The sequence below is a fragment of the Ictalurus furcatus genome, chromosome 6 (assembly GCF_023375685.1).
Source record: "Ictalurus furcatus strain D&B chromosome 6, Billie_1.0, whole genome shotgun sequence".
Taxonomy (NCBI): domain Eukaryota; kingdom Metazoa; phylum Chordata; class Actinopteri; order Siluriformes; family Ictaluridae; genus Ictalurus; species Ictalurus furcatus.
Genome location: NC_071260.1, coordinates 17370448 through 17396674, shown reverse-complemented (window position 1 = coordinate 17396674; position 26227 = coordinate 17370448). Strand labels below are relative to the sequence as shown.

General features: G+C 41.5%; 1 protein-coding gene across 3 annotated transcripts; it reads left to right on the top strand.

The window, feature by feature from the left end:
- The first annotated feature begins 5302 nt into the window (after positions 1–5302).
- Positions 5303–25040, top strand: med14 (mediator complex subunit 14). 3 transcript variants are annotated; one of them, XM_053626783.1, is made up of 30 exons: positions 5303–5679; positions 6253–6279; positions 6481–6586; positions 7354–7527; positions 7709–7838; positions 7969–8097; positions 8189–8296; positions 11325–11457; positions 11534–11684; positions 11812–11923; positions 12028–12153; positions 13256–13334; positions 15003–15162; positions 15279–15473; positions 17101–17235; positions 17344–17420; positions 17587–17735; positions 17937–18083; positions 18379–18470; positions 18594–18746; positions 19144–19413; positions 19572–19806; positions 20202–20327; positions 21318–21494; positions 21678–21916; positions 22349–22528; positions 22946–23053; positions 23136–23261; positions 23453–23642; positions 24286–25040. In XM_053626783.1, the coding sequence occupies exons 1-30, from the start codon at positions 5510–5512 to the stop codon at positions 24357–24359; spliced, it is 4278 nt and encodes a 1425-aa protein (XP_053482758.1). In that variant the 5' UTR covers positions 5303–5509; the 3' UTR covers positions 24360–25040. The 3 variants fall into 3 exon arrangements, with proteins under 3 accessions (XP_053482758.1, XP_053482757.1, XP_053482759.1); XM_053626782.1 differs by having other exon boundaries at positions 17587–17747; XM_053626784.1 differs by lacking the exon at positions 20202–20327 and having other exon boundaries at positions 17587–17747.
- Positions 25041–26227: the final 1187 nt, after the last annotated feature.

Sequence of the window (26227 nt, the reverse complement as noted above, 5' to 3'; positions counted from 1 at the left end):
GTTGTTATGGTAATATTTTACATAATCCTACACTGTAGAGTCTTGTGTGAGGTATTTGTGAACATAAATGTTTATAATTAAAAAACAAAATCATAGTGCACATCAAAATCACTTGAAATGCACTCACTGGTCATTTCTACAGCCAGTAGTAGCTAACTTACATTTATATTTTATCCAAAGTGAGGCAGAATCCTGTCTATGTCCAAACATTACATTTTCCATATGCTGAAAATGTTAAAAGAACTAATTCATGTCTGCTGCATAAAATTTACTCCCTGCATAATTGTCATATTTAGCATGTAGGACCCTAGCATGTAGGATTAGCATTGTAGGATTTAGCATGTAGGACAACAGTCAAATTGTCCTTCTTTATTTGAAATTTATTTAGTGTTTATTGGGTTTAGTTTTAAGTAGATTGAAAACTGGAAATATCTGAACATGTAGAGTGCCCTCCACAAATATTGGCACCCTTGGTAAATATGAGCAAAGAAGGCTGTGAAATATTTTGTTAAAAAAATTTCACAAGAATTCTCTGACTTACTGTTTCACAGGGGTATAAATATGAGGTAGCATACAGGCCAAATTCCCTTAGTCGGTCATAACAATAGGTAAGAACAAGGAATATAGCTGTGATGCGCGGAAAAAGGTTGTTGAGCTTCACAAAATGGGAAGTGGCTATAAGAAAATGGCACAAGCATTGAAAATGCCCATTTCCACCATCAGGGCAATAATTAAGAAGTTCCAGTCAGTTGGAAATGTTATGAATCGACCAGGAATTGGATGTGTGTTTATATTGTCTCAATGGACTGTGAAGAGGATGGCTCGAGTGGCTAAAACATCTCCAAGGATCACAGCTGGAGAATTGCAGAAGTTAGTTGCGTCTTGGGGTCACAAAGTCTCCAAAACTACAATCCGAAGTCACCTACAACACCACAAGTTGTTTGGAAGGTTTTCAAGAGAAAAGCCTCTACTCTCATCCAAAAACAAACTCAAGCATCTTCAGTTTGCCAGACACTACTGGAACTTCAAATGGGATCGGGTTCTATGGTCAGATGAAACCAAAATAGAGCTTTTTGGCAATAAACACCAGAGGTGGTTTTGGGGCACACAGAGAGGTAGCCATATGGAGAAGTACCTCATGTCCACAGTTAAATATGATGGTGAGTCTTTAATGTTTTGGGGCTGTTTTTCTCCCAGAGGACCTGGAATTTTTGTTAGGAAATATGGCATCATGGATTCTATCAAATATCAACAGATATTTAATGAAAACCTGACTGCCTCTGCCAGAAAGCTTAAAATGGGCCGTGGTTGGATTTTCCAGCATGACAATGATCCAAAACATACATCAACTTCAACACAAAAATGGTTTACTGACCACAAAATCAAGGTCCTGCCATGGCCATCCCAATTCCCTGACTTGAAACCCATAGAAAACCTGTGCGGTGAACTGAAGAGGAGAGTCCACTAGCATGAACCTCGAAATTTGAAGGATCTGGAGAGATTCTGTATAGAGGAATGGTCTCAGATCCCTTGCCATGTATTCTCCAACCTCATCAGGCATTATAGGAGAAGACTCAGAGCTGTTATCTTGGTAAAGGGAGGTAACGCAAAATATTGACTAAACGGATGCCAATAATTGTTGCACACGTATATTTAACAAAGATAATTTTTTGATAAACCTGTGTTGGGTTTCCAATTGTTTTATATCCATGATTGCAGAGTATTTTTGTGATTTTTTTAACAAAAGACCAAAAGGTCAAACAATAAAGACAATTTTTCACAGCATTCTTTGCTCATATTTACCAAGGGTGCCAATATTAGTGGAGAATTATAGACACTCAAGCTCACACATACAGGGGCATTGTATCCATCCATCCATCTTCTATACTGCTTATCCTTCCTTCAGGGTCAAGGGGAAACCTGGAGCCTATCCAAGGGCGCATCGGGCACAAGGCGGGGTACACCCCGGACAGGGTGCCAATCCATCGCAGGGCACACTCACATACACATTCACACACCCATTCATACACTACGTACACTTTGCCTAAGCCTTGCATTGTCCAAAGCCTACCATGCATGTCTTTGGACTGGGAGTACCCGGAGGAAACCCCCGCAGCACGGGGAGAACATGCAAACTCCGCACACACAGGGCCACGGTGGGAATCGAACCCTCAACCCTGGAGGTGTGAGGCGAACGTGCTAACCACTAAGCCACGGTGCGAGGGGCATTATTATTTTACTCTTACAAACAATATTTTGTGACCCCTACCCTGGAGAGAATAACAGCACTGAGTCTCTTCCTGTCATGTCCTGTAAGGTTGGAGACGCTCATAGAGAGATCTTTGTTCAGTCCTCCATGCAGAATCTTTTAAGCTCCTACTCAGACCACAAACCACAGATTTTCGGTATGGGTTCAAACCCAGAAACTAAGATGATTATTGGGAAACACAGATTTTGTGTTCTTAAACCATTTCCTTTAAGTCAGTACCACACACCCTGGACTCAGTGTATGTGTTTTGTTTGTTTTTTCCCCCTCTTATATTTTCTTTATTGTTTACAATAGTTTTATGGTACTTATTCTATTGTATTTATCCTGATAATTTTGCATGGCAAGCACAGCTGAGAGAACGGCGTTGTACTTTGTATGATGACAATAAAGGAATTCGATTTTATTCTATTGTTAATTTCTAATAAGCTAGAATATGCGAAGGAAAGAATTTCACTGTGCTGTAATGTACTGTATATGACAAATAAAGGCTTCTTCTTCTTCGGATTGGGAAGTATGTTTGGCTCATCATTTTCTTGAGGACTCTATCAGTGGTCAAATCTGAACCTCTTGGCAGAAGCAACCAGATGTCAGACTGAAATATTCCGATATTAATAGAATTCATGATGCCATCGATCTTCACAAGAGACCCTGGACCACAAGCCAGAGACCTATCTCCATTACTGATATTTTACACTGTGGTTCTTCTTTACAATGCTTCCCAACAGTCATTTAACTGTTTTTCTGGTTATGAAGCACTTTGGTCAACTCTGTTGTTTTTAAATGTGCTATATAAATAAAATAAATTGTGTTGAGTTGAGAGTTATGGCATTTAGAAGACACCCTTATCCAGAGCAACTTACAGAAATGCTTTGTAGTCTCTATCAATAAAAACATCCTGATACTAGCTCACTAGGTCATGGACTAAGAATACTATCAGTCTAAAATACTCTGTTTGGGAGGTATTATAGTATGAAAAACACTTCCTTGTACCCTGAGAGATGGTGGCACCAGTTGAGCATTGCTAGAGGATCTGAGGGAGCATGCTGCAGTGTGGGGTGTGATAAGTGATTTGAGGTTAGAGGGCGCTGGTCCATTTTGGGCTTTATAAGCAAGCATCAGTGTTTTAAATCAGGAAGCCAGTGGAGGGAGCGTAGCAATGGGGTGGTGTGAGAGAACTTAGGAAGGTCAAAAATAAGTCATGCAGCTGCATTCTGGATCAGTTACAGAGGTCGAATGGCACGCAGAGGCAGATCTGCCTGGAGCGAGTTGTAGTAGTCCAGTCTCAAATTTACAAGAGACTGAACAAGCACCTGAGTGACTTGTGTGGATAGAAATGGACAAATCCAACATGAGCATGTCAGATTAGCAGTGTGAGAGGAAAAGGACAGTTGATTGTCCATGGTCACCCCAAGGTTGTGTGCAGTTGACTGAAGGTAAGATCTGAGAGCTGTCCAGGAAGATCACAAGATCTTGAGATGGGGATGAATCATCATGGGTGAATCACCGGTGTTTTCTTAACTGCTTATGCCAGTTATATTATTACCTAATTTTTGCAGATCAACAACCATCTGCCACATTTGTGTTTAAAGCTCTGTAATGCATGACAGGTGGATTTTACATGTGTTTTGCATTTCTTTTTAAAAATGAAGGGTGTCAAACACTTTGGCAAAACATTTTTAAGAGAACATATTATTTTAAAAAGTTAATAATTTCTCCTATTACTTGACTGGGAAATTTAAATTATTGTATGTAATGTTTATTTTATATAATCACTTTGCTCATTTTTTAATGAAGTGTGCCAATAGCATGGTTTACTGTGGTTCAAACATTTTAAACTCACTAACTGTTCTTGCCAGGTAATCTTGAACTATTTAAAACTATCTGCTCTAACGGTGTTCAGTGAGAAGAAACTGATGAGTTTCTTAGAAAATAAGTACTAAGCACATGGTACACATGTGCAAAACTGTGACAAACAATAAACATCCATCCATTTTCTATACTGCTTATCCTACAGGGTCGTGGGGAACCTGGAGCCTATCCCAGGGAGCATCGGGCACGAGGCGGGGTACACCCTGGACAGGTGCCAATCCATCGCAGGGCACAATCACATCCACACACCCATTCATACACTACGGACACTTTGGACATGCCAATCAGCCTACCATGCATGTCTTAGGATAAAAAAATATATATTTCCACCTTTTCTGACTCATGCACTTTTATGTAAAGATTCTATTTTATGTTCTGTACAACGGATTTAAATGATAGCCGACAACAGTCATTAACAACTGAATAAGTCATCATTTATTCCAGATTTTAATTAACCTGGCTAGTGATAGGCTGCTGTTTGACATCTAGAAACATCTCTCGAAATGTTCCTTCAGCAGAGTAGAAACAGGATTAGAGCGAAAGCAGTGAGATGGGAAATGACTGTTCAGTGCCACATATGGGATAAACCTAACATGTCTCCATGCTCCCTATAAAGGGCGCTAAATGCGGCTTGAAATCAAGACTTTCGCACCCTTTCTAGTGCACTAGATATTCATTTCGGATTAACCTTTAATTTCCCCATTCTGTACATTGCGACGATTACTTGTGTGGTACTGGTGGAGGGTTTAGAGGAAAACGGCCATGACTTTGCACAGTGGACTCTGTGTGACCTGTAAAGACATGTTTAGTGATAATCAGAGAGAGAAAAAACACTGTGTGGAACTGAATAGAACTAACTCATTTACTAGAACCGACTCTTCCTCGGGAGATCAAAGAAGGTGGAGCAGAGCTGCGTTTTTTTCTTTGTAAAATAAAAGTCTCACAGTGACGCAATCAGGTGGATGTTAATTGATCTCTTTCAGTGTTAAACACTTTGTACAATAAATTATTAATATAACATTTCAGACTTTACATGACAGGATATTATAAACTGGTTGCGTCAAGGAACGCCCAAATCTAACAAAACAACAAACTTTTATTTCAAAACACTTTCTTTGGGAACTCGCTAGAGCAATATGTGCGCTAGCACTACAGCGGCTGGCTTCACACACTGCTCGGCGGTGATGGCGGTTGGGAGCCATGGGGATTTTTCTCGGCTAATTCAGCAGCAGGTTTAGAGTGCTGTTCCATGGGGTGAAGGCGTGTTTCCCCACCCAGGAGCGATAAAAACAGTCAAACAGACCCTTTATCATTGCGCGGTGTGTGTTTCGAGGCTGAGCAGCGCGGTTCTCTACACACCGGCCGTGTAAAATGGCTCCGGTGCAGATCGGTACAGAGGGCCAGCTGGTGCCCGTCGGCGGGCCGAGCTCAGCGCCGCAGCCTGCCCCCGGAGCTCCGGCCACTCAGGGAGTCCGTCTCAGCGTCCTGATCGAGTTCCTGCTTCAGCGGACATACCACGAAATAACGCTGCTGGCTGAGCTGTGAGTCCTCCATCGTTTTAGCGGCTAACGAGCTAACATGTTGGGGTTCCAGCAGAGTTGTTAACTCCCGTTAGCGGTTAGCTTAGCTTCCTACACAAACTAACAATTCTACACTCCCCACTGGCTGTTTTAGTAAACAAATTAAACGGGTTACGTAATGCGACTGAAAATAAAATGTAGTTGTTACTTAATTACAGTAGCTGTATTAATTAGCTGTGTTAGCTCATTTTCAGTGAATGATTTAGCTCACAGTAGCTGCTAGCTTAGCTGCCTCAGTGACGTAAGCACAGGCTGACTCAGTGGGCATGTTTCTAATAGGAGTCACTTTAACATGAAACAAAACGACAATAATTGTCACACTTAGAATTTTTCTGACTTATAACTTCTAGCATTTTGGAACAGAAAGCCGCTTATGATCCAGAATCAGTATCTATATACACACAGTTCATTTATGTAGTGGTAGCTTGTTACTCATTGAATCCTAGAGTTTGTATTGGATTGGATTTGAGAGTCTGATCTGTGATTTGTTTGTGGCATGTATTTGAAACTCATCATTTCTTCTTCTTCTTCCAGACTTCCACGCAAATCCGACATGGAAAGGTGAGTCACTGCAACTGAAAAGAAAAATAAGTAATAATAATAAAAACAAAATCTTTATTTTTTTGTGTGTGTAAAATAATGGTCATGCATTCATGTAACACAGATCTGTTGTTTTAATTGTGCTTTACATCAGTCGAATAAATGATTGAACGTATTTCATCCTAGTTATGTCCATGTCCTCGTTTGTCTCCTCCTGTTCAGGAAAATCGAAATTGTCCATTTTGCGAGCCGGACGCGGCAGCTCTTTGTACGGCTCCTCGCGCTTGTAAAATGGGCCAGTAATGCTGGGAAAGTGGAGAGGTGTGCGGTATGTGCTTCAGACAATACCTTTCTCTTCTGTCTTCATAAAAACGGTTTCTAGCCCGTAAGCCTTGTTTCAGTAATATGACTCAGAAGAGAATCCATTTGTATCAGGAACAGTTTAAAATATCGACTGCCCTTTTTTTTTTAAAGCGTCAGAAGACTTAAATAGTATTGTTGTGTTAATACAGTAGTTTTCCCCTCTGTTACCGATAACCGGAATAGTATCGAAAATACGACTGTGAACCTACAGATAGATTAGTTATTGTCTTTTCTGTTTAGTTCACATGCATGACTGAATAAAACTCACTCTTCATCTTCTGCTCTGCGCATTTTGCTTCTCAATTATAAATCTTGTATGGTAGTACTACTTGTATTGTTCTCCACTTGATATATCGCTTTGCTTGTGTTTCCCTTTGGATAAAAGCGTCTGCTAAATGAATAAATGTAAATATGTTCATCGCCCTGAAATCTGCGCAGTGAAAATCGTCCCGCTTGTAGTTTTCGGTTCGATTCCAATCTGCATTTACAGAATTTGCCTCATGCTGTATAAAGGCCTAATACAACATCAACGTAGTGTCTGTCTCTAAATAAAGGCATGAAAGTTCGAGTATTTACTAGTTCACCAGTTTGTATTGCAACTTCTAATAGCTTGTGCGACACTACTCCTCTTTAATAACCCTCAGCGTTTGTACAGCATTATTATTTGTGGCTCTCTTCTGCATAGTGAGTTACTGTTTCCAGATTTGACTCCTCATTGATCTTCCTTTACAGATGATCTCTGCATTTTTGGACCAGCAAGCGTTCCTATTTGTTGACACAGCGGACAGACTTGCATCGTTAGCCCGGGATGCCTTGGTACATGCCCGCCTGCCCAGCTTTGCTATCCCGTTTGCTATTGATGTTCTGACTACAGGGTCGTACCCACGTCTTCCCACATGCATCCGAGTAAGTGTTCGACCGCAACCCATAGATCAGCTCTACAGACTTGTTTGCAAAGCTTCAGTGCCATGCTACTTGCAAAGAAGGGAGATGATTTGTTGCTGTAAATTATATGTGTCTTACTCCTTGCTATTGGTATGGTATGTGTATGGTTGAAATGTTTGAAATTGTGTGCGTTTCGTTCCAGGATAAAATAATCCCTCCAGACCCTATCACCAAAGCAGAGAAGCAGTCCACACTGAACCAGCTGAACCAAATCCTGCGCCACCGGCTTGTCACGACTGACCTGCCCCCTCAGCTGGCCAACCTGACTGTGGGTAAGTACCCGGCATCACGTTTCCCTTCCGCCAGTGTCGACGCTTCCAACTGAATCACGAAAGAAATATCGCAAGTGATGCAAAATATTGAAAGAGCTCATGCTCTTGTTTGCTGCTGTCCTTTAATAAGCTAACGGCCGGGTGAAGTTCCGGGTAGAGGGGGAGTTTGAAGCCACGCTAACAGTGATGGGGGATGACCCGGAGATTCCGTGGAGGTTGCTGAAACTGGAGATCCTGGTTGAGGACAAGGAGACCGGCGGTGTGTATATACACATTTTTATAGAAGATGGCGCCATTGTTATATATCCTAGGCCAGCTAAGTTTGCTAATGTATCCTGTTTGTATCCCAGATGGCCGGGCTCTGGTGCACAGCATGCAGGTGAATTTCATCCACGAGCTGGTACAGTCACGCTTATGTGCAGATGAGAAGCCACTCCAGGATATGTATAACTGCCTACGTATCCTTTCAGCGTCTTTCTTTTGTTTTCGTTTTCTTTTCACTGTCTCATTTGTATATTAATGTGAACTATTTTAAGCAGCTAGTCTCTTAAATCTCTTTAAAAAAATTGCAATTGTTGGCAAACTGCTGTGGTATCAGAGGAATTAAACCTTTTGAGGTCTGCTGGAAAATATTGGAAAACAATCAACGTCAGCATTATCACATTAACACCTTGTTGTTAATTTAGCTATAACAGCAGGTTTTGTTGTGTTGTATGTTTATTACTTATTATTACATTCCCCATTTCAATTCTGTTCACATGCAGAATTAATTGTGATAGAAGCCGTGTCCGAATATCCCTGCTATCCTACTGTACAGTAGGTTAAATGCAGTACGTCAAGAGTAGTACAGTATCTCACAAAAGTGAGTGCACCCCTCACATTTTTGTAAATATTTGATTACATCTTTTCATGTGACAACACTGAAGAAATTACACTTTTCTACAGTGTCAAGTAGTGAGTGTACAGCTTGTGTAACAGTGTAAATTTGCTCTCCCCTCAAAATAACTCAACACACAGCCATTAATGTCTAAACCGCTGGCAACAAAAGTGAGTACACCCCTAAGTGAAAATGTCCAAATTGGGCCCAATTAGCCATTTTCCCTCCCCGGTGTCATGTGACTTGTTAGTGTTACAAGGTCTCAGGTGTGAATGGGGAGCAGGTGTGTTAAATTTGGTGTCATTGCTCTCACACTCCTTCATACTGGTCACTGGAAGTTCAACATGGCACCTCATGGCAAAGAACTCTCTGAGGATCTGAAAAAAAGAATTGTTGCTCTACATAAAGATGGCCTAGGCTATAAGAAGATTGGCAAGACCCTGACACTGAGCTGCAGCACGGTGGCCAAGAGGTTGAAGGGGTGGGGGGGTCAGCCTGTCAGTGCTCAGACCATACGCCGCACACTGCATCAAATTGGTCTGCATGGCTGTCGTCCCAGAAGGAAGCCTCTTCTAAAGATGATGCATAAGAAAGCCCGCAAACAGTTTGCTGAAGACAAGCAGACTAAGGACATGGATTACTGGAACATGTCCTGTGGTCTGATGAGACCAAGATAAAGTTATTTGGTTCATATGGTGTCAAGCATGTGTGGTGGCAACCAGGTGAGGAGTACAAAGACAAGTGTGTCTTGCCTACAGTCAAGCATGGTGGTGGGAGTGTCATGGTCTGGGCTGCATGGGGGCTGCATGAGTGCTGCCGGTACTAGGGAGCTACAGTTCATTGAGGGAACCATGAATGCCAACATGTACTGTGACATACTGAAGCAGAGCATAATCCCCTCCCGTCGGAGACTGGGTCGCAGGGCAGTATTCCAGCATGATGACGACCCCAAACTCACCTCCAAGACGACCACTGCCTTGCTAAAGAAGCTGAAGGTGAGGGTGATGAACTGGCCAAGCATGTCTCCAGACCTAAACCCTATTGAGCATCTGTGGGGCATCCTCAAACGGAAGGTGGAGGAGCACAAGGTCTCCAACATCCACCAGCTCCGTGATGTCGTCATGGAGGAGTGGAAGAGGACTCCAGTGGCAACCTGTGAAGCTCTGATGAACTCCATGCCCAAGAGGGTTAAGGCAGTGCTGGAAAATAATGGTGGCCACACAAAATATTGACACTTTGGGCCCAATTTGGACATTTTCACTTAGGGGTTTATTCACTTTTGTTGCCAGCGGTTTAGACATTAATGGCTGTGTGAGTTATTTTGAGGGGACAGCAAATTTACACTGTTATACAAGCTGTACACTCACTACTTTACATTGTAGCAAAGTGCCATTTCTTCAGTGTTATCACATGAAAAGATATAATCAAATATTTACAAAAATGTGAGGGGTGTACTCACTTTTGTGAGATACTGTATGTCCGTGTTCACAGTATTCCTGAAACAGTAGGCAAGTAATACCTGGACGTCCTACCGCTTGCGCCGAAATTCTGCTGTATGGAAGCAATGCACACTGCGCTATCCCATAAGACAACGGGACCGGAGCGGAAGAGCTGTCCGAATCCAAAATGGTGGAAGGCAGTGCGCCGGCTCTTTTTAAGGGAGAGCAGTCGGTATTAAACGTTGTTCCTTGTGGTTAAACCGTACTTGTTTAGTGAAACCTGACTTAATTGTTAACTTGTTGAAGCTTTAAACAAGAAAAAAAACAGTTGCGGTACAGGTGCTCTAATCTGGTCAGTCTCTAAGTTTCTGCGGTTATTATGACCTCGTAGGTCACATGACAGTGTCATCATGGGGCATTGGTGGCTCAGTGGTTAAAGGTCAGTTGTTCAAGCCCCAGCACTGCCAAGCTACCACTTTTGGGCCCTTGAGCAAGGCCCTTAACCCTCAATTGCTCAGTTGTATAAATGAGATAAAAGTCGCTCTGGATAAGGGCATCTGTCAAATGCCGTAAACGTAAAATGTGAACATACTGGATGTAATACATTCAGGTTGTATTCATACTACACACACATAGCGATCAGTATGTACTGCATCACAGGCTGAGCAGTAGGTACCGAATCGAATGAAGTAGGTAATGTCTCGGTGCGCGATTTCGGACGCAGCCAGTATGTAGTCTAATCACTATGGCGCTGCACACACACGTTACTGGAGTGGGCAGAATGCCAGGTGAGACAGAAGCTGCTGTGAAAGGGTTTGTATTGATAATCTGTAGCTATGCACAAAGTGCAGGCATTAACTGCATTCCAGTAAGCACTTCTGCTGACTGTTTTTCTTCAACACCCTTTTGGTTTACTGCAGCCGTGAAGGTGTTTTAATGCTGGTTTTCAGGGCTAAAACCAAACTCTGAAACTTGTCTTTGTAATTATAAAATCTTGAGATCTTGTAGCCAAGTATTTTATGTATAAAATCTTAAACTAGTTTCATGCTCTTTTGCAAGGAATCCACAACGCACCGTCGTCGTTCGAGGGTTTATATTCACATGATCAATTTTACACTCCATTTACTCGCCCATGGCCGTCACTGTTCAGTCCTTGACTGAGGTCATCAGATTCATTTTGCCTTTCCCTTCAGCTGGAGGTGCTGCACTCTCAGACTCTGATGCTGATCAGAGAGCGCTGGGGAGATTTAGTGCAGGTGGAGCGCTACTTTCCCGCTAAGTGCCTCACCCTGTCTGTCTGGAAGTAAGATAGTCTCATTCTAAAACTTCTAAAGGCTCACCAATCTGTAACAGTGGCTCATCGTGCTCTGTTCTTCCAGTCAACAGGTGCTGGGCCGCAAGACAGGTACAGCATCGGTGCACAAAGTCACCATCAAGATCGACGAAACTGATGGATCTAAGCCATTGCAGATTTCCCATGAGCCTCCTCTGCCAGCCTGTGATTCCAAACTAATGGAAAGAGCCATGAAGGTGTGTGTGTCTGGATTGAATTCTCTTCAGATTCTGAGTGTTTTCTAGATTGTGAACTGCACTGGTAGCCTGTAATACCTTTCCTTTTACGTCACTTATCGAGCTTTCTTTTTTTTCCCCACTGCAGATTGACCACCTCTCAGTGGAGAAGCTTTTGATTGATAGTGTTCATGCCCGCTCCTATCAGAAGCTGCAGGAACTCAAAGCCATACTGAAGAGCGGCAATCCCAGTGACAACTGTAAGAGTCTGTGCTTTTATTTACCAGGAAACCTCTTCCTAAGCATGTTCAACAATGTTACCACACGTATGAATGTGTAATCAGTGTGTGGGTTTTCACTGCAGCGTTTATAGAGACTGCTCTGCCTACTCTCGTCATTCCTATTCTGGAGCCGTGCGGACGATCCGAGTGTCTACACATATTTGTTGACTTGCACTCTGGCATGTTTCAGCCAATGCTATATGGAATTGGTAAGCAATTTTTTTTTTTTTTTTTTCCCTTAAAAACTCATCATGGTTCTGTATGTTTTAAAGGCTTAGTTCTCACTTTTTTCAAATTGATTTGCAAGCTATATTTATTCATTATTATTTTCAAAATTTCTTCTTTGTTTTTCTTCTTATTGATCTACCGGGTGTCCCAGAAGTCTCTGTACATCGGGGAAATTAACATTTATTTATTTATCATCTTTTTTTAAAGCAAAATGTAACTTTATTTACAAGACATCCTCTACATGATTGCCATTTCTTTGTAAACACACACAGTTGTCTTTCACACTCATGATGAACTCGTATTGGCACATCTAGTGTTATGCGTGTAATTGCATGTCTATTGCAACCTTGCATAAAAAGCGATTGAAGAAGAATTGAAGTAGAAACATTGTCTAAGTAGACATCAAAGGTGTTTCAGAAATTACACTCCAACCATTTTGAAATACAATTAAAAAAAATTCTTGATGATACACTACCAGTCAAAAGTTTAGACCCCCCCCCCTCATTTTTAGAATAATAATACTCATAAAAACTCTGGAGTAACACAAATGGAACTATGGGAAATATGTTGTGATAAAAATCCAAAATAAATCGAAATAATTTAATATTTTAGCTTCTTCAAAGTAGACACTGTTTTTGCTTAGCATTTCCAGAAATGTATTCTTGGCATTTTCTCAACTGATTTATTGAGGAATTCCCCCTGAGGTGCTTTTTAAACAGTATTAAAGGAGTTCCCAACTATACTGGACACTTACTGGATGCTTTTTGGAATATTTCGCTCCAAGTCATCCGTTAAAAAAATACAAAAATAATTTTTTTTTTGTGAATAAAATGTTAGTTTTCTAATGAAAGAAATGTTGGCACAACTATTTCACGCCAGTTTCAAACATTTAATTGTACACCTACAGATCATAAGATTTTTAAGATCATGAGAAACATTTCAGTCAAGTGTCTTCAAACTTTTGACCGGTAGTGTGTATTTGTTGAGACCCCTCACCCTGACGATGATGTAATATTCCTATTTTCTGGCTGTATAATCAACATACCACAGACTACCAGTCACTAATGCGGTTCTGTTTTGCAGATCAGTCCATGCTGGATGACATTGAGAAAACCATCAATGATGACATGAAGCGCATCATCACATGGTTACAGCAGCTGAAGTAAGCATTATGAAGCTCTCTTTCTCTCTCATTTATATATATATATATATATATATATATATATATATATATATATATATATATATATTGTGTGTGTGTGTGTGTGTGTGTGTGTGTGTAAAATGTATGTATATATATGTATGTAAAATGTATGTATATATATATAAAATGTATGTATATGTTATATATTCGGGCTGCAACTAACGATTATGTTCATAATCGATTTATTAATCGATTTTTTTGTTACTAACACACCCCTTCCGTTATAATAAACAACAGAATTTACACTGCAAGCTCACAAATACAACATATAATGATAATAAACTTAAATTAAACTAAACTTTTTAAGCAGCTTGCACCACTTTCCCCTGCCCCTTACACACAGTGGAGCATTTTGGATATAAACATAACTTTGTGCTCGTGCAGCACTGTTTGATCCCTGCGGTGTTTAATATAAAATGCTCCCTGCCTTAGAGGACTTTCTTCCTCAGTCACGTGACGATTTTGCCTCCGTCTGATGGTGACTGAGGTCATGTTGGGAATAAAAGGTAACGCTGACAGAAAGTAAACTGAAGAAAGCCATTGTCCGTGAATCTGGGTGTCTGCTAATGCTAGCGTGCATATGACGTCATGCGCCATCGCCTAGAAGCCGCTTAAAGTTCCGGTTAGTAAAAACCCGCTAGTGATGTATTTGAGATGATCTTACTTTTCTAAAATGCACACACTAGATGGTAGAGTGCATAGTCTAAGTGTACAGTACTTCATTTGGGAAACAACTTTAGTATTTACTCTCCAAAGCGTGTTTTCGGAAGAGAAGTAACGCAATGAGTAAATCTCCCCCGTGCTGCGCGCAGACCAACTAATCGATAATGAGATTCGTTGTTGCAGCTCTTTTATTTATATATATATATATATATATATATAATATATTGTAGGGAGTTAGCTCAGGGGGAGGGCAGAGCACAGACCCACAAGAGACGGACTGCAGGGGTTAAGGGTGTTTTATTTTAACTCAGTGTGTGTGTGAGTGCGTGGGGGGTCCGTGGGGGTGTGGCTGTTGCGTGACCTTCTTGAGGGCGTGTCCTTCCGTCATCTACCGGTGTGTGTGTTTTCACCGCCCGGTGGCCTCGTCCGCGCTCACACCTTCGGAGGGAGAGAGAGACGAGAGAGGGAGAGAGGTTAGTGGTCGGCGTGGATCAATATTCCCGGGGTGCTCCGCGTTGCGCGTCTGTAGGCCGCTGGAGAGCACGCACAGATTCTGTCTCATCACCGCCGGTCTTTCTCCTCCTGTATGGCCGGAAGCGCGCCCTTTTATCCTCCTCCTCTGTCGCCTGAGTGGTGGATTTTTCCCGCCTGACTCCCCAATCACCGGCCGGCGTAGCGTCAGCAGCCCCGCCGTGACGGTCCTTCCGGCTGCTGGTGTGTTTGGCACGAGGCTGTCCGCTTCGTGCCGGTGCGGCAGTTGAGGAAGGAGCGCCTTTCTTCTCATGCGCGCCGGCTGTTGGTCCGTCGCGACAATATATATATATATATATATATATATATATATATATATATATATATAATTATACTTATATACTTTCTCTTAAAGGCAAATTGTTATTCTCCCTCATACAAAAGCTGACTTAAAGTAAAAATGGATATTTAATTGCTTTTTCTGTTGAATAGGTTCTGGCTGGGTGAGCAGCGGTGCAGACAGTCTGTGAAACATCTACCCACAGTGTGCACAGATTCTCTCCACTTATCTAACGCCGCCTCTCATCCTGTTGGCAGCCTTACAAAACACCGCCTCTTCATCAAACTCACCCGTCTCCCACAGTACTACATCGTAAGCCTCCTCTGTGGATTGTTTGTTTGGACAAAAACCAGTGGAAAGATTGTTTGGAAAGTCAGTTTTTTCATTTTGTGTTATGGTCTAGAAGTCTGCTGCTCTTCTCTTCTCAGGTGGTCGAAATGTTTGACATCCCCAGCAACCCCACAGAGCTGCAGTATAAATATTACTTCCTATCAGTGAGCCAGCCAGAGGGGGAGGATGGGCTACCGTGCGCCCTGTTGCTGCAGCAGTTCAAGCCCGACCTTGAGAAGCTGGTGCAGGACTTCTCCTCTGGCCGCTTGACCCGGCCTGGTAGTAAGAGGAAGGTGGGAAGCACTATTAGTTCTCGGTGAATGAATAAAGCTTCCTGCTATTTACACAGAAGTTACAACCTAAATGTTAACAAAAAGGAATATTTTGGCAGAAAAAGCGAATTTACCCAAATTTCCTAAAGTGGCGTAATTTTGCCTGGAGCACGGAGCAGCTTTTTAGAAAGTCAGTGTTTATAGAGACAGTGTTCTTTCTCACTCTGATACCACTTGAACGTCACCTGGCCCGTAATTCACTTGCACTGTATATTTGTTTAAAAGCATGGGATTTGTAATTTTTATTTTGAGTGTTTTTGCAAAGAGCATGAAAATGATCTAAAATACATGTTTAAATAAAACTACTAATGGTGAGAGTGAACCAGGGTATGTGAGCAGTGTTTACCAAATGTGATAAAAAGGGGAGAGTGGAAACTGCTGCAGCTCCATTCCACTCACATTGTTTGGTTAGAAGTAAAACTCAGGCTATATGTTATGCTCCCTTGTTTGCGTCTCTGTTTTTTTCACTCGTGACCATAAGTGAAGCATAACCTCCATAGAAATAAACCTAAGTCCTACAATCACACATTTGGTACAAAATGCTGTAAACCTTATTTGAAATCATAATCTAGATCGATGTCATGATTGTGCAACCTGTAGTTTTACTAGCAAACGTGTTGTCTGCTGGATAAGTAGGCTGTTCATGTGCTGTCCTGCCCCAGCTGAAGTAGCGCAGTGGGACAGTGCATGAACAGCTAGATTGGTATTATTAAAATCTGTAATTTTTTATAGTAAACTGCTAAACTTTTAGTAGTCAAATTTATCAAAATTACAAGTTGAACATTTGTATTGGCAGCCATGTTGGACAGCCAGAAAAATTTTGCTCCTTAGAGCAATTTATCATTCCACGTTAGAGAACAAAAACAGTCCCTCCAGGATGTCGCGATTTTTGGCATCACAGAAATGAACGCAAAATCGAGCCAATTCCACAAAATTCGGAGGAGCTTGCAAAATTTTTCTAAATTACCGCAGATTTTCCACAGATCTGGGCCAACACGCAGCAAGTGATATGACATGCATTCAGCCAAAGCACTCTTCACTTCATGTGCATCGAACATGAGTAAAGCTAAAAGGTCTCATTTCACCACTGTGGAAGACCGTGCAAAACAATTTTGTGCAATTAAAAAAAAAAGTACAAAAAAACCCCTCCAGTTGCGTCACAATTTAAAAAAAAAAAAAGCAGCAGAAAGATCAAGCTTTTTTGGCTGCAGCAATGATGGAAAAAAAACTCAGCACAGACTGAAAAAGTTTGAAGGAGGAATTTTTAAAATTCACATACATACTTCACCTTTAAACTTAAAACGTGTAAATGCTGATTATTCCTTTATTTGAAGAACAACTTTTATAGCTTAGCGATATTGTTTAAAGCTAGTATTTTGTTGTGTGTTTACGGCAAACGTTTGTGTGAGATTTAATTACGTATTAGCTACATTACTCTCAGTGCAGTATTAAGAGCTTGGCAGTTTGATTGGGGTATGGGGGGAAAAATTGTGTAAATTTAGTTCCTTTTTTTTTTTTTCCCCTTCACAATATTTCTTTAATAATAATTTCCAAATCTGAAACATGTGAAATGGATGTTGTTCTGCAGTTGTCGGTAGAGCAGGGTGCTGCTGAGCCTAAAAAGCCCAAGCGCTCAGGGGAGATGTGTGCATTCAATAAGGAGCTAGCTCACCTGGTAGCCATGTGTGACACCAACATGCCTCTCATTGGCCTGCGCTGTGAGGTACAGTCCAGATTTACTTTCTCATTTTACGCTTCTGTTGTTTTTGTTTGTTCTTACTTTACAAAATACGTGGGTATGTTCTTATATCCATAATTTATTTGTCCTCAGCTGTCTAATATGGAGATACCTCATCAAGGGGTCCAGGTTGAAGGAGATGGATGTAGCCATGCTATTCGTCTTCTCAGGTGAGCATCTCCTAAGACTACATACCGCTATATAGTGTGCGCTGCATGTAGAGGCATATACACATTGCAGTTTTAAACACAGTGTGCTTACAGACATGCCAGTATTTGTTTATATTCTGTTGGCTTAGTTATTTCACCATGCAGCGCTCTGTTCCTCGTCTCTCAGGGTGCCGCCTGCTAAATGTGTGGGAGAGGAGACGAGGAAGGCTCTGGATCGCTCTCTGCTGGACTGCACCTTCAGACTGCAGGGCCGAAATAACCGCACATGGGTGGCAGAGCTGGTCTTTGCCAACTGCCCCCTCAACAGCACCTCAAGTAAAGAACAGGGTGCGATTATATTAATCCTTGCTGGCTTTTAGTACTGTAGCACTGGACTCATTTTAATGCGAGTTAATGCATATTAGAAATCAACTTTTATTGATCACATGCCACTCACGACGGTCAGGAAACAGACATAAGTGGATCGGTTTGCGCTTCAGCGATTACGAGTCCGGCTGTGTGTGTGTTTTCATGCAGCCTCGACGCGACATGTCTACCTGACATACGAGAACCCGTTGTCGGAGCCGGTGGGAGGACGGAAGGTGGTGGAAATGTTCCTAAATGACTGGAACAGCATCAGCCAGCTGTACGAGTGTGTGCTGGAATTCTCACGTGCTTTATCTGGTGAGTACAGGGCACCATGCATGCGCGTGCGCGCGCACACACACACACACACACACACACTCTCGTTTCACAACTAGGAGTAATTTACCAAAGGCCTTCCATCTAATGGCACCGTTTCGGAAGGCGGGAGGAAACCAGAGAACCCAGTGGGTGAAACCATGGGGTGAACATGTGCACAGTCCGCACAGACATGAGCCTGAGTTCAGGATTTAACTGAGGACCCTGCTGTGCCACCGTGCCATTCTCCATATTCCGTAGAACTAAGTTTATGTCAAATTTTTTCCTCCCTTTGCAGAAATGCCCTCCTACTTGAACCTCTTCTCTGAAATACGGTTGTATAATTATCGGAAGTTAGTCCTCTGTTATGGCAACACAAAAGGCAGCTCTGTAAGTATACGTTTATGAACTGGATACTCACTTTGAATTAGTACATGGCTAATGGATTTAGCGTAGTCATTGATTGCTCTGCATGATAGTCGCTTGTAACGCCTGATGTGATGTAACCTGAAGGTAACGATCCAGTGGAACTCTGTAACCCAACGCTTCCACCTTGCTCTGGGCACAGTCGGGCCAAACTCAGGCTGCAGCAACTGCCACAACATCATCCTTCACCAGCTCCAGGAGATGTTCAACAAGACCCCCAGTGTGGTGCAGCTCCTACAGGTCTATTTAGATTTTTTCCCTCAGTGGACTTAAATGTTCTAGCGTAGACATGCTGATGCCTGAAGATCCTACGTGCTGCTGAGTTTAATTACAACAAACCTCGCTCTAATATTCAAAATGCCAATATTGATCTAGATTAAATAGAGTAGATTGAAATTAAAATGGAAATCTCCAGGAGTAGGGTTGGACTGGACGGCTGTTTGTTTTTCCGAGTCCTGTGAGGAGTGTAGAGCAAATCAGCTTAGAACATGTACTCTACAAAAATTGCTGGCAGTGTTTAGCTCAATTGATTATAGCCATCCTGCTCCATCACTGGCAATGTACCAGCCAGTTCCCTGCATCTTAAAAGAAATGTCAAGTGATATTAACTCCTAAATGATTCTTTTTGCCCTTGCAGGTACTGTCAGACACACAGGCCCCTTTGAATGCTATCAACAAACTGCCAACTGTGCCCATGCTGGGTCTGACCCAGAGGACCAACACAGCCTACCAGTGCTTCTCCATCCTGCCCCAGTCCCCCACCCACATCCGCCTAGCCTTCCGCAACATGTACTGCATCGACATCTACTGCCGCAGTCGAGGCGTGGTGGCCATCCGCGATGGTGCCTACAGCCTCTTTGATAACACCAAGATTGTAGAAGGCTTCTATCCAGCTCCTGGACTAAAGGTATAAAGGCCTTTTTTGTTTTGGTTTTTTGTTTTGACACGAACATAAAATAATTATTTTATTTACTTTGCAACATAACAATGTAGAGTAGATGTTAGCTCTTTCCAATGTCTCTATTTTGTACTAGGCTCTCACCACAAGTCTTTTTTTCACCACAGACATTCTTGAACATGTTTGTGGACAGCAACCAGGATGCACGGCGGCGTTCAGTCAACGAGGATGACAATCCTCCCTCTCCGGTGGGTGTGGATGTCTTGGACACACTCATGCCCCACATGCAACCTCAACAGCCAATCAGAGGCCAAGGGGTCTACCCACCCCTCACTTCTCCAAACAACCCCTACCATGGCGGTGTGGCCCCATCACCCTCGATGATGCCAACACATTCACCAGGTAAGCTGAGTTTCTGGTGCAGTATGTGGTTCTGATTCTTTACACATGTCGTGCTCGCTTGGCGCCTCATTGTGGTTATTAGGGCATAAAAAGTAAGTAGTCTTATGACTGTTTTGCCACATGCTGCAAGTGCCATGCACCCAACTAGCCTGTCACTATGCAGACATGCATGGTGCTGTTTTTGGGCTGTGTATATTCACATCATCATTGACCATGCACATGAAATTCTGGGTCAGAGCATGCCAACTGCCCTGTGCCTGTCCACTCATCTCAATCGTAGGGCTGTAGCTGCTGTCCTGCTTCAGCTTTAGTGTGTGTGTGTGGATTTGTTTGTGTGTGTGAGAGAGAGAGTAACAATGGGAGAGACAGACTTCTCATCAGTTGACTGTGTGCAGGGAACATCCATGCAGCAAATTCCCCTAGTGGAGCTCTGCGGGCGCCCTCGCCCTTCGGGCCCACTCCGTCTCCCTCCTCTTTGGGCATTTCTATGGGCCAGACCTCCAACTTTGCCAGCCCACATGGTAAGTGTCAGAGGGGGCAGCATTCAGAGCTTGGTAATGGCTTCAACTGGCCTTAGCTGTTCCCTCTACAGAGATGCAGCCGTCAGCAGGCTCTGTGACATAGCTGTGTAGGCTCTGGCAGGGATTCTTACAGGGATGACTGTGTGAGCAAGGTTGGTGAAGGGACTAATTTCTTACTAACATTAACAAGTGGGGTTGAATGGACACTGATTTGGTGGTGGTGGTGGTTTGGCTGTTTATTACAAATTTCTTATTTGTTCCACTAAAATCAATGTTCCCTGTGTGCATGTATGTTGTTATGGGACTGAGGCATATTGAGTGCTTATTAATAATAAATCTTATGATTGTTTAATTCACTTCGTTACTTTAATGAGTTCAAATCAAGCATTTATTTCTTCATTTTTCTTGTATGTATTTATGAGGGTGAGTCAAATGAAAACCTTAAAAGTGTGACATAAATTAGCAACCGGTAGATTTATTTATTTATTTTTCTAGAGGAAACGGGGCATTTGTTGAGAACTGGAACGCTTGCATTGAATGAGCGGAGATCACATAGAGAAACAATACCTTTATGTGACACCTGTTTGGAATAAGCAATGCAAAATAAAAATAATAAAAACAATAAAAGAAGGTTTTCATTTGATTCACCTTCATAAAACACTTTCTTTCAAAAACAATTTATGAAAAATATTTCTTAAGGCAATTTCATCAGACTCAATAACAAAGGCGGTGTAAGATTTAGATCTAAAATCTGTGACATTTAGAGTATAGTTCTATCTAATCACTCAGGAGTTAACATTAATGTAAAGACCAAATCTGACACTGTCATGTGATTGAATGGAAGTTTGATGGTAAATAAGTTGATTATAAATCCTCAGGTACATCACCTGCTTAACAACCCTGATTTTGTTGGATTTTGTTGTTAAGTGGCACTGAGAATAAAATAAATATTGGGAAGTGTCTTCAGGCTGTACTCTGATTGCGCTGCAGGAGCTTTGGACCCCAGTTCCCCGTACCCAATGGTATCTCCCAGTCAGAGGACCGGCACGTGGCCTAGCTCTCCACAAGTCTCAGGCCCCTCGCCGCGCATGCATGGCATGTCACCTGGTAACCCCTCTCTCCACTCGCCCATTCCAGATGCCTCGCACTCTCCTCGTGCTGGGACCAGTGAGTAAACACACAAAATCCATATATATTCACTTCAAATGGCTTTTCTTAAGCATAATGAAGAAGAAAGTGTTATTTGAGTATTTGTTAAAACTTTAATATTGAATATTGTTCTTCACAATCACACTGGTAAAACTTTATCAGCCAGCGGAACTGAATAGCGTTGATATCGTGTGTGTGTAGGTTCCCAAGTAATGCCGACCAGTATGCCTCCACCTCGTAAGCTACCTCAGCGCTCATGGGCGGCCTCTATCCCCACCATCCTCACCCACAATGCCTTGCATGTGCTACTGCTGCCCTCTCCCACCATGTGCCTGGTGCCTGGGCTGGCTGGTAGCTACCTGTGTTCGCCACTTGAGCGCTTCCTGGGCTCGGTCATTATGAGGAGGCATCTGCAGAGAATCATTCAGCTGGAACCCAATGTGAGTTCCTCTGCTTTACACTGTTGGTCTCCTGATAATGAAGGGGGGGTGGGGTATAACCCTATGATTAAATACCCTGTCTAGTGATAGGCAGTTGATTGCATTCATTAGTATATTCACTTCTCACTTCATGGCCTGTCTTTTTTTTCTTTTCTTTCTTTCTTTTTTTTCTGTCTTTTTCTTTTTTCTTTTTTGTATGTGAAATAGGGAGTGCAAATTATGTGATACAATAGCTTTTCCCCCCTTCCAGTACTTCCACAAGTTTAACCTTTCCTTACTCTTATCACACACTATAATAAGCTGATAATAACAATAATTATTCTTTTGAATGACCTTAACAGGCTTAATCTGTGTCTGAGTAAAGTGTCTGCACATGTTCCTATATCTGTACATAGCCGAACTCTAACCACCATCTCTCCCTCCTTTCCATAGCTCACTATTGTGAACTCCAATGAGCCAGGAGTCATCATGTTTAAGACAGAGGTGCTGAAATGTCGGGTGGCTCTGAACCCAAAGAGCTACCAGACTCTGCAGCTGAAGGTCACACCAGAGAACACTGGTCCCTGGTCACAGGAAGAACTGCAAGTTTTGGAGAAGTTCTTCGAGACCAGGGTAAGCGAGGAATCATCCCCAGCCCTTATTCCAGAGGACGTCGTCTGTAGATTAAATGATTAGCTTGACAATTTTAGTGCAAGTGACTGTAGGAATTTAATTAATTTCATGTCTCTGGAACTATTTCCTGTTCAGACCATTTCAGAGGACTAAATTTAAAACTTCTGTTCTGTGATTAACTTCATAAATCAACCAAAAAGTGTTCTTGGTGATGGGCTTTGGTCTTTGAGGGATAGAGTTCAGCACAGTTTGCTAGTTTCCCTGCTCACCTAACCAACATATTAATTGGTGTATTTTCCAAGGACGTTTGCAATGTGCCAAACTCTGGCCCTCCTTGTTCAAAACTGTGTACCATGCTCTTGAAGTGGAAATAACCATCTTCTTGTCCCATGTTTTTATTATTATTATATTTTTTAGGTTGCTGGTCCACCCTTTAAGTACAACACTCTAAATGCCTTTACAAAACTTCTGGGGGCTCCCACGAACATCCTCAGAGACTGTGTTCGAATTATGAAGCTTGAGCTGGTAAGACAGTGCATGAATCTGAGTGCACGTGTCTGTTTGTATTATGTGATTCTCATTATTAATTATTTTTTTACTCCTGCAGTTCCCTGACCAAGCAGCCCAACTAAAGTGGAATGTGCAGTTCTGTCTGACTATCCCACCCAGCGCACCACCCATCGCTCCTCCAGGAACTATCGCTGTAGTGCTCAAGACCAAAATGCTTTTCTTTGTAAGTATGGTCATGACTCAACTCACTACTGGAGCTGTGACTATATTTTGTCCTTTATATTTTCCTAAGGCAAAGTGGTACTTAATCAGGATAAAATAATGGAGAAAAACATGAGTTGCAAGTATAAAAAGGAGGAACAGACCTCCCGTCAATCGCTGAATCTTCTGAATAACTAAAATCTTGGTCCACAGCTCCAGCTGACCCAGAGAGTGCCAGTGCCTCAGGAGCCCATCAGCATCATCGTGCCCATCGTGTACGACATGGCCACAGGGCTGACGCAACAGGCTGACATCCCCCGACAGCACAGCTCCTCTGGAGCCGCTGCCCTCATGGTTAGCACCATCCTCAGGAGGTTTAATGAGCACCACCCAGCTCGACCAGGTATGCGTTCAAGCTTCGGCAGTCATGTGACTTGTTTTGCTGCACATGTTCTGTTTTGTTTAACCGTTAGGTTTGTCAGAGTAAACTAAGGTTGAATAATGATGCGAATTATGCTACAATGATTATAAAGGTGCTAAAGGTGCTAATGGCTCAAAGTTTCCTAATAAATTACTTGCATTTAAAATTCAAGAAATTCTAATTATGGACCTGGCGTTATGTTCGTTGGATTATCCCTGTTCATGGATACAAATTGTGTGTTAAATGATGAAATTGTTCCCACCATTTCTTATTTATAATTCTATCTGTTCTCTCTCTCTCTCTCTCTCTCTCTCTCTCACACACACACACACACACACATCTCATAAATCAATATCGTTTTATTGCCAATAATTGGAATAAATTCATATATATATATATATATATATATATATATATATATATATATATATATATATATATATATATATATATATATATATATATATATATGAATGAGAGAGATAGAGATAGATAAAGAGAGAAATAGGTATAGATAGAGATATGTAGGTATAGATAAAGAGATTATAATTTTTTGGTTTTCTTTCTTTAAAAAAAAATACAATTGTAAATAGTCTTGTAATAAAATGCATGTGTTATTTTTTAGGAGAATGTACAATATTTGCCTCTGTTCATGAACTCATGGCTAATCTGACGCTGAACCCTGGAGCACGGCCCTAAGAGTCCTCAGTCCAGCTTCTCCAGACCAAACTGGGAACACATGGAGTATTGGCATGCTGTATGGAGATCCAGGTCGTCACATACAGCCACACAAATTTTCTTCAGGTGTACAAAATTCTGTCATAAAAGAAAGAAAAACATTATGATGGAATGGAATATTCTTTGATTTTGCTTCATATCATGAGAGTATGTAAATGAATGAAGGACAGTGCATCTTTGAACATGCCATGCATACTTATATAAATTCAGGACATGATTAAGGAAAGAGGACAATTTATTTTTGTTTGATGCACTTCTTAAATAAAGGTTTGAGATTAGGAAAAAAATAGGTTTGTTTACCCTCAACTGTAAATGCTTTTTATATATTATTTTAATGTCTGCCTTTAAGAAAAATAAGTGTTTTGCAAAAAAAAAAAAAAAAAAAAGCTTAATCATTTTTTATATTGCAAGCTATCAATATTATGTTGATACTAGGGCTGTATTCTTTATGATGACACTATTTAAATTTTTTTTTTTTTAAACTGGTAAAGCTTTGACTGCTCTCATAATAGCGGTCACACTGAACACTGTATAGACTGTAACAAACTTTCAGAAAAGCCCTATTTTTTCATGACTGCATTTGAGTCCTGATGGTAGCCTATACCTCTGTCTTTAATACTGTTTAATAAATATTTGAAAGTGTTATTTGTCATTATTCACCGGCTTGCAGGCTCAACAAAATAGAACAATATTTTTAGATTGTGACATGATTATGATTGAGACCAAGCCTTGTGTGTATTAGTACTAGTCCATACTAACCGAAGTAAATTTGAAAACAGTGTTTATATGTTTTGGCTACACTAGCCTTTCCAATTCCCAAAGGTTTCCTGTCCACAATGCAAAACAAAAATAACAGAAATAATAGATACTGCAAGTAAGAGAAAATGCTAGTTATGTATACCTGGTGTTCAGATAGTCCATGACCCCAGAGATAAAAATGGCATCAACCTGCATTGTGCTGAGTTTATTTCCCAATTGGAAAGGCAGGATGGTATTGAAGGCATTTAAGAAATAAAAGGTTAGCTCTGATTGTGTACAAGTCTGCATAAGGTCTGTGGAGTATGTAGATTATAGTATCCTCTACACACACACAGTGCTGTGAAAAAGTATTTGTATCCTGATTTCTTCTGTTTTTGTGTACATCTCATACTAAATAGGTTTAGATCTTCAAATGAAACAACATAAAACAAAGGCAACCTGAGTAAACAGTTTTTATTTATTTATTTATTTTTAATTGGAGCCAAAAAATTATCCAACACCTATCACCAATGCGAAAAACTAATTACCCCCTTAAACTTAAAAGCTGATTGTGCCACCTTTAGCAGCAATAACCGCAACCAAACGCTTTTGATAACTGGAGATCAGTCTTTCACTTACTTCTAGAAATAGGACTTACTCCTATGCTTTGGATCATTGTCTTGCTGCATAATCTTTGAGTTTCAATTTACAGACTGAAGACCAGACATTCTCCTTTAGGATTTTCTGGTAGAGAGCAAAATTCATATTTCCCTGAATTATTGCAAGTTGCCCAGGCCCTGAAGCAGCAAAGCATCCCCACACCATCACACTTCCACCACCATGCTTGACCGTAGGTATGATGCTCTTTTTGTGGAATTGTGTGTTTGGTTTACGCCAGATGTAACGGGACCCCTGTCTTCCAAACAGTTCCACTTTCGACTCATCACTCCACAGAACATTCTCCCAAAAGGTTTGAGAATCATCACGGTGTGTTTTGGCAAAATTCAGACGAGCCTTAATGTTCTTCTGGGTTAGCAGTGGTTTTCACCTCCCCACTCTTCCATGGATGCCATTTTTACCCAGAGTCTTTC